Raw genomic sequence first — 9,090 nt, 5'->3', positions numbered from 1 at the left:
ACGAGTCTTTGCCACTGATCATGAAAATGAATGAGTCCCAGGTGCTTCGCTCTGCTGCTGCGGCATCTCAGAGGAGGCAGCGTCGCCTTGTTTGTCCTCCCCAAACTCTAGGTTGTTGAAGTCCCCTCCAAAAATCTAGGAATCTACATCCACTCTGAAAGCCTCCTCCAAAAGGCCGGATGATGCTATCTGCACACTGGGGCATACACGTTCAGGATCCCAATTTTGGACTCTCCCATCCTAACTCCCATCCATACTGCCCGTCCTAGGATAAGCTCGCCCTGATCATAGACCTCTAGAGCCACTATCTGTGAGATGGAGATGCAGACCCCTTCGCTCCGTCCTACTGTAGGGGACCACACCTCCGAACCTCTCCCTAGGAGGAGGTGGTGTCACCGTCTGATGCCTGATGCTGAGAACATATGCTCCTTAATCAAAAGGATGCCCACTGCCCTCTGCAACTCCTGCCAAAGAATCGAGTACTGCGGTTGACTACGAGCACAGTCGTGGAGCCCGTGCACATTCCAACACACTATGGTCCAACTCATGAGGACGGGGATGCAGAAAACAAGTCTCTCCTGTGAGTGGGTGCCTGTTCCAGAAAGACTGCCTTATGTGACTTTGTTGGGGATTTGGAGGGCAAGTAGTACGTGTCTGTACGTCGATGTACTAAGGTGGACACCGGCTCAATGCCAATCTTCCATGCCCACTTCATCATGAAGAAGACTTCCACCCCGAACAGCTCCGTAGCTTCTGGAGTGGCCAGTAGTATGCATGATCAACCTTTGCCTCAAGCGGCAATCTGATAACTCCTACCGCCAAACCACACATCGGCTTCTCTCGCGTGAAGCCAATTGAAAATTCACCTTCGCACCGTGGGCGTGCCAAAGGTCCAATCCTTGTGACCCCATCCACTCGTCCATCATGCGTGAAATCTGATCTCTCATAATAGTATCAAACACCACTAGGACCACTTCTCCAACCATGTGGATGCGAACTAGTATCTCCAAACTAGGTGTCTAGGAGCCCGCTGATCGAACCCCTTTTTCGGGACTACAAGACCACAAGCATTACCTCCAAGGGTAGAGGGTAAGAGTTCGGAATCTCCAGATAATTCAAGGGTCCCAATCTCCAAAAGTCCGCGGTAAGGGACGCCTAAGCTAGAGATTAGGACATGCTAACCGAAAGTACGAGCCCCTTCCCTCTAGCTCCCTTCCCGACTGGTGGATCGGATGTTGCGGGATGAGGAAGCGAAAGGGGACGTCATCTTACCCTTGCCTGTTGGCAGGGGTGTCGAGGCAAGGGAGATGTGGGAGGCTGAAGAACCTGTTGAGGAGGTGGAGAGGGGGGCAGAGGGAGAGAGGGGAGAGGGAGGTGGGCAGGTGGTGAGGGTGACCATAGTAGGAGGGGCGGACAGAGAGGGGGGAGGGAGGGAGGCAAGCAGGTGGTGAGGATGACCACAGTAAGAGGAGCGAGGGGGAGGGGACGGGGACGGGGACGGGGGGCATCCGTGAAGGAGGGAGGGGAGTGGAAAGGGAGTAGGATCGAGAGAGGGAGGGGGGTGGGAGAGAGTAGGGGTGACCACAAGCCCCCTTGCTCATCAGGCTCGCCGGGGCTCTAGACTTACTCCTCCTCAGCCACTGTTGGACTAACGTCCGTAGCTTCCGTCATCGCAACGTCAAGAGCTCGTGGGGCTCGCCGTTGATGCAAGGGTGAGTGCAGATGCTGAACCTCCATCACGAGAGGATCCTCTCATTGGACAATGGCCCCTTCCATTGGGGGAGGTGGATCTCCACGTAAGGACTCTTGCTGCTACTCCTCACGTGACTTTGCTCGTGATGCTTGCAGGCCTATTTGCTTGGTTTCTTTTTTCTTTTAACCTAGGTCCAATCCCCTGCTGAGGGGATCACTTAGGGAATCTAAGAGTCCTGTTGGTCCTATCTGGGAGGGTGCTTGGCTCTGGCCTGCTGACTCTGTCTGCTTTGTGGGGATGGGGAGGGAAGGTCTCGACCTTGGCCACGGGAGCAATCTCTCATCTATCTGCAAAGAAGACACTGGCCTGATAACCCAAAAATCTCCACTCGCTCGCAAAGTTTGCCCCTTTGAGGATCTCTAGGAGGATCAACTCTGGGAGGGACTCTGGGCTCTCAACCACCAGTCTAATCCTAGGAACCCCGTCATCTACTACAACTGAAGCGACCGAATCTGGCGGAGACTCCAGCACAGTGCCAAATTGCCCAACCAATGGAGGGGAGAATGACTCTATACTCCTTTGGGAGCCCTAAGAAGCGGAGCGTAGCCAAAAAACGGAGAACATGGTGTGTCGTGTCCATGTCCTCCACTGTACAATCATGGTACCAAGGAAAGAGGTACACCAAATGCGGGCCAAGGAGGATGGGGCTCTGCTCCACAAGTGTCAAGGCAGTATCGAGGAAGCTCAGCTAGATGAGGAAGACACCTCTTCCATAGATAGTGATCTCCTGAATGTGGTCACCCTCTAGTGCCAAGTTCACCTAGATCCACTCTCGCACCTGTCACCTTGTGGATGTGAGGCCCACAACTCTACTGACAATCGAGGGATTAAACTGCATGCTACACATGTTGCTTAACTGATGGAAAAAGGATAACCTTGACGACTTTGGGATTCAAAGGTGCTAGACAAGTGCCACCACCAAGCTTACTTTCTCTGAGGCGTAGGCCAATTAACCCGAAGCTTCTTGAGAAAAAGAGGAGGGGTGAAAAAGGAGAAAGGAAGAAAGCTTAGAAGACGGTTAAGAAGCAAGGGCGACAGGCAGGAAATGACGCAGGAAGGAAGGAAGAAACGAAGGGTGGGGGGCGACAAGACGACGGGGGAGGAGAGGAGAGTATGGAGCAAAGGTGGAGAGGCTAGAGGTGGGAAGGAAGTAGGGTGGAGGAGAGTGGATGGAGTGGGAAAAGACGCGGGGTGGAGGAGGCACAGACGGGGGGGCAAAGAGCAGCCAGGAGAGAAGCGGGGGAGAAGGAGAGAATGTGGGGGAAGGAGGCACAAGAGGCGGGCGAGGAGGTGCGGGGGGGGGGACGAGAGGAGGAATTGCAAGGGGCGACAGGAGGAGTTGCGGGGGGGCGTGGCAAGGAGTGGCACACGAGGCCGAGGTAGGCTGGAGGGGAGGGGAGCGGAGGTGGGCTGGAGCAGCTTCGGGAGCAGGGGCAGCAGCCCAACAGCTGTGGAGTTAACTCTTCTATGAGAGATTGTATTTGGGTTTGAAATATTAACATGGCATTACTAAGCATTGGATTTTTTGCAAAGCAAAGTTTCCCAAAAATGTGAAATGGACAAGAAGAGGGAAGTATCGTTGTGTGGATCATAAGTTCGGCTTAGAATCTGGGAATGGAGCTAATAATCTTAAAATTCATGCTTATGCAATTCACTAATAAGTTTGCCCTATTCTAATTTGGACTTATACATTAAGCTTGTTTGCTCTAATGCATGTTCTTGATACAAAAAGTAGCCAAAGCAAACTTGACTTCCACCAAACATTCGATTAAACAAGCCACTAACCACTCCATAATTCTTTCCCATGAGGATTACCATTTCATTCAGGTTTTTCCCTGGCACTTCACTTATTTCAAGTCTTTCAAGCTGTTTCAGATGGTAGCATAAGTTCTCTACTCACAATATGCATCCATGCAACATCAGATCTTCAGAGGCAATGTAAGGAAACATTGCACAGGAGACCCAGTAGACTACTGACTGATGACCGTGGCATGTGTATTAAGCATGCAGGTCTTTGAAAGCAAACTGTGCACATGCAAGGAGCAACCACTAAAGCAAGCACTTACTTCCAGGTGTGGACGCATTGTACAAGACATAAGATATTTGCACCATTTAAGACCTTCAATTCACAGTTGCACTGCATGCCTTCGCTTTCCCTCCAATATCTTCAAAATTTTACGCTGGAAAACCCAAGAATTGATTATAAATTAGATGAAATATAGGGTCCTCTTAGTCTGTATCTGGATCACCATCTACAATATCTGGAATTGCATCCGAATCCGAATCCGACACATTGCCTGTATCCACAGGAGGAAACTCTAAAGCATTTCTTCCTCTTGCAAAGTCTTGGCGAGTTTCAGAGACAGCATTTGCCCTATCATCAACTATAGCCAAGGTGGATTCCATTCTAAAACTAGCATCATGTCCTTGTTCCATAGATGTCAGATGCTCAGATAATTTAGTAGAGCCTGAGGGACATTCTGTGCTATCAGGAAACTCATTAATTACCTGCAACGAAACTCCAGCCTTCTTTGACTGGTTCGGGTATAAACTAGGGACTTCGTTCACATTATTCACCTGAAAATTACCTGTAGCTGTAAACTCGCTAGGCATAGTTCTAGAAGCTTCTCTAGCTTCAGTAAGTATATCCCCAACCATTGACATCATAACTGCATCCTCATCATCCGCTAAAGATTGCCGTGCACTTACATTTGCAGCCCCTATTGTGACATTTCTTGGAGTGTCACTCATCGCTTGAAGTTCCCCATCAAAGTCTTCAACAATCATATTACTAGTGTCGTTGAGCACATTCTGGTCCCCTCCATAATCAATAATCCAGCTCTCAATATCTTCTTGAACATAGGAGTCTCCTTCTACCTCAAGCTGCATACCTGTATGGCTGACCTTTAATGGAGGGACTAATTGGGTTGGATATTCACGACTCATAGTAGCCATTGGAACAGGACCTGGAACTGCCTGCAATGGTAAGCCTGGCCTTGGGCTGGGAGACAGCAATTTTTTTTCAGCAGGTCCCCTCCCAGGGGCAATGCTAGGAGTTGTAGCTGCTGTGCTTGCAAATGGAAGAGATCGGGGGTGAATCAGAGGTTCCAATGCCAGAAGAGCATGTGCACAAAATTCCGCAACTATGGTGCCAGCAGCCTCCTGTCGACCTGTAAGAAGCCTTTCAGACTATTGTACCAGCAATTCCAAGGCGAATTTAATGGCCTTTCAGGACAAATAAGATGCTTATTGATACACAAAAAGTAACATGTACACACAAACAGAGAAACAAGATGATCAGGTAAACGAATACAAACACTCAACCAATGATCAGACAGAAACAGGAATTTTGGACTGCCAGTTATCAAACCTTTACGAAATACTGATAATCCTTGAGAAAGGAAAGGAGGCCGGTGAGTACAAGGAGACAACAATGAAGCTAGAAATGCCTTATATGCTGCCAATTGAAAGGCCCCAGAAGCAAAGGTAAGCGATTCTCCTCTGAAAGGAATGTCCTCAAAAACCAGGCTGGGAGACAATGCCCCTGCTGATGCAGTTAATGCAATATTGGCAACTACAGAATCCACCTCTGTCCTCCACTGATCTGAGTGTAGTGATCCTCCCTACAAGACGATACGTATTATTGCAAGAAGTCCAACTGCATCTGGAATACTTTTGAAATTCAAACATCAGATATTGATGAAACATATGCAAATAGAAGCATTATGACTAACCACTGTTAATAAGGCTTCAATTGCTTCAAGAGCACTGATTTGAATAGCAGCTGTAGAATTCGCTTCTTGAATGTCAGCTCCAAGATCAATTGCACCTGTAGCAGGAACTGTATCGCTCTGTACATTGCTAGGATCTTTGCGCTTTCTTGGGTTGGATGACTGACTCCATCCTGACACTCCAGGTGCCCAGGCTGGAGCATTATGGCAAGATGTATTTGAAGAATATGGCGGACAAATACTAGCAACCCCCCTCAGATCAGATAAAAAATTTTCAATAAGAGCAGGTGCGAGTTCAGAAGCCATCCCTGCTCAAAATAGACACCAGTGTTGCAAGCACCGTTCAAAACTCGACATCTTCAAGATACTGTTTCCAATGTGCTTACACATCAAATCTAAAGCCTCAAATGGAAACTTACCTGTGGCTTACATAAAATCTTTACAAATCCAGGTCTACAATGCAAGATTCTGTTAGAGTTCAGCACGTAAAATATTTATAAATCCATGTCTACAATACATCATATGTAGAGTAGGTTGTGGGTGGGGTGTGCCTACCCCATGTTATATAGGGGCATGTGATGCATACCTGCGCATGTCTGTCTGCCAGGGTCTTGTGGTGGATACAGCCACTGCACAGATCAGGGCATAGATCAGGGCCCTAGGGGGCCTGTTTGCTGCCATGTTTCCAGCCCTTAGGCTGCGCATACATAGGGCATGCATGGGGGGCCTGTGTGGCCACACCCTGGGTAGCAAACCTGACCTGTTTGGTCGGGTTTCCAGGGCTGTTACCTGGGCCAGCCATAGGGGTGGACTGACCTGCTGGTCGGCCCCCCTTTGGTTGTCTAGTCAGCCCCCTTGGGGCAGCCTGGTCGGCCCATTAGTACAGACCAACTGGAGGGGGGTGAGGCTATATATAGGGCCCCTTTCCATTTTTGTATCATCTCTTTGTGTGGAGGTTTTTCCCAGCAGGAGGGCTTTTCCCTTCTCTCTCTCTCTCTCTCTCTCTCTCTCTCTCTCTCTCTCTCTCTCTCTCTCCATTTTGCAGTCTGGTTCTTGCATAGAAGTATGAACCCCCCCACCTCCTTGCCCAACATTCCTGCTCTTTAAGCCCTTGTCCTCCCCTCAAAGGCTGCGACAGCATTGAATATTTTCACACTATTCCCTCAACTTTTACAATAATTTTCCAATGCTTTCCACTCCACTCACAAATTCTCCAGCAGCCTGTCGTCTTGAATGTTTTCCCATAACCCCCTAAACCTTTATGACAACTCCCCACAGAAATCAACAGGTGCCTTACAGCATTGCTTACTCCAAAGGCAAAATGATATATCTTAACAGCCTATCCCGATTCCCAGAGCCTGTAGATCTGGAAGAGACTCAATGCTCAGGATTCAGCAGGAAAAGATGGACTTAAAAGCACAAAACCAGGCCCTAAACCTTTATGACAACTCCCCACAGAAGTCAACAGGTGCCTTACAGCATTGCTTACTCCGAAGGCAAAATAAAATATCTTAACACCCTATCCCAGAGCCTATAGATCTGGAAGAGACTCAATGCTCAGGATCCAGCAGGAAAAGACAAATTTAAAAGCACAAAACCAGGAACTAGTAGATATAAAGGAGATGTCTCAGAGGCTGCATCCAGTAGAGGAGAGCATCAATGCAGGGAATGCCAGCTCAATGGAGCAGAAAGTTCAAGCAGTGGACAGCAAATTGGATCAAGACAAAAAAGTGAATATGCATGGCACTAAGGAGGTTGGGGGGAGGGACAGACCAAGGCCTTGTAACCACCCTAGACGACTTGGTAAGTAGCAAAGATGGATGAAATCACCGCATCCCTCAAAGAGCAACATGACCAGAAGGATCACGAACTTAACCTCAGAATAGTGAGAGTTGCAGAAAATGCAGGAGAAAACATCACTCACTGATCTATTTAAGGACAAAATGCACATTTCAAAAATCTACTAGCAAATAGGCTTCAAAGTAAGAAGGAGAGGAGACAGGCCAAGGCACTTGGTCGAGTAGTTTAAAGACAAACAAGCAAAGGTCCTCAAGCACAAACAACACCTGAAGGGGCATTCGATTTAGATAAATGAAGATCTCATGAGCAATCAACACTCGCAAATGCTTGTGGAACTAAAGATGATATGAAATGCAGAGGAGGGTAAAATGGCATACATAGATGGGTATGTAGGATAACAAGAAGGGAGGGAGAAAAGGGAAAGGAATGGGTATTGTGTGTGTGTGTGTGTGTGTGTTGCTGGGGGAAGGGGGGGCGGGCGGGGCGCGCAGGGAAATCCCAAAAACAGGACAGGATGGCTGCCCAAGTAAAGAGCAGGAAGAGATAGCAGAGCAAGTCAAAAGCGGAAATAACCAGCATAGTGACTTGAGAACCTCAGGAAATGTGGGTTTAGACAAGGCCCTAGCAGAAACCGATCTGCTCATAGTGTCAGGAATGGGAGCATGAAGACAATGAGATCCCCAAAATGCAAGGCTTCTCAAAACAATCAATGTGGAATACAAAAAATATAAATAGGAGAAAGAGTGTTTGGGTGGATAGCATGTCAAGGATGGGAGAACGTACATGCATACATGTGGGGGGTGTGTGTGTGTGTGTGTGTGTGTGTGTGTGTGTGTGTTCTTTTCAGTTTTTTAAAGCATATGAGTAGTAGTTGTCTCACTTTGAGAGTCGAGACAGCTATAAATGTACGCTCTTCTTAATGAAAGATTCTTTTACCCCCCCCCAAAAAAAAGCACGTGAGTGTGTGTACACACACACACACTTTTTTTTGGGGGTGTAATCCATATTTGTTTATATTACAAGCAGCAGTTCCCAAAGAAAGAACTTGCCATTACAAAAGATCAGAAGATGTCGATATAGGACAAGTAGATAGAGGAATCTATCTGAAGAACACTGAGGCAATCGTAAAAGGATTGCCTTCGTGACATCCAGAAATAGGAAAACTTGGAGAAAGTGGAGTCTCCAAAGACACTATGATTTCTGCCCTTCCACAGAGGCCCCAATATCGAACCCAAGCGAAGAAAAGATGAAAGTCTGGCCTCGGTGGATAGATGCCAAATATCCACACACACACACTTTTTTTTGGGGTGAAATTTTGATGTTTTATATTACACAAGAGCTTCCCCTGAATGAGGAGCTCAAGAGTACATCAACAAAAGATCTCACTATATGACAACTATACATTGCACGCACACACACACACACACACACACACACACACACTCGCTTTTTTTTGTGTGAAATCCATCTGTCATTATATTACAAAGAACAGTCCCATGAAAAAGGACAACCAATTACAAGTTCTCAAAAGATATCATTATATGGCAAGAAGGTAGGATAATCTCTATCCCGCACATGTAGACAATCCATACAATGATTGCCTTACGATGCTAGAGATGGATCACCAAAGACTCGATGGTTACGGTCTTTCCAAAGAGTCCATAGTGCCCAATAACGAACCAAGTAAAAGAAAAAATCATACCCCCGCCCGCCTTACAGGGTGAAAACCAAATAGCTAGAAACGCTTGTCAAAACAAGCACTGGGAAAAGCAGAAACCTTTGCCTTAGCAATGAAAGGAAATCGTA

The 9,090-nt window shown here is 47.4% G+C and overlaps 1 protein-coding gene across 2 annotated transcripts in view; it reads right to left on the bottom strand.

Annotated features, from left to right (window-relative positions):
• Positions 1-3,864: 3,864 nt before the first annotated feature.
• Positions 3,865-9,090, bottom strand: part of LOC147893312 (proline-, glutamic acid/leucine-rich protein) — a 61,409-nt gene continuing 56,183 nt past the window's right edge. For both annotated transcript variants that reach the window (XM_087386217.1, XM_087386218.1), the window contains exons 11-13: positions 5,488-5,792; positions 5,124-5,376; positions 3,865-4,923 (exon numbers count right to left, since the gene is read on the bottom strand). In XM_087386217.1, coding sequence (XP_087242343.1) covers positions 3,983-4,923; positions 5,124-5,376; positions 5,488-5,792 — 1,499 coding nt within the window. In that variant the 3' untranslated portion in view covers positions 3,865-3,982. The remainder of the gene's footprint in view (positions 4,924-5,123; positions 5,377-5,487; positions 5,793-9,090) is intronic.

Source organism: Dipteris shenzhenensis, chromosome 15 (genome assembly GCF_047967505.1).
Source record: "Dipteris shenzhenensis isolate YYH24624 ecotype China chromosome 15, Dip_SZ_1.0, whole genome shotgun sequence".
NCBI classification, from domain to species: Eukaryota; Viridiplantae; Streptophyta; class Polypodiopsida; order Gleicheniales; family Dipteridaceae; genus Dipteris; species Dipteris shenzhenensis.
This window is presented reverse-complemented; position numbering and strand designations above follow the sequence as displayed.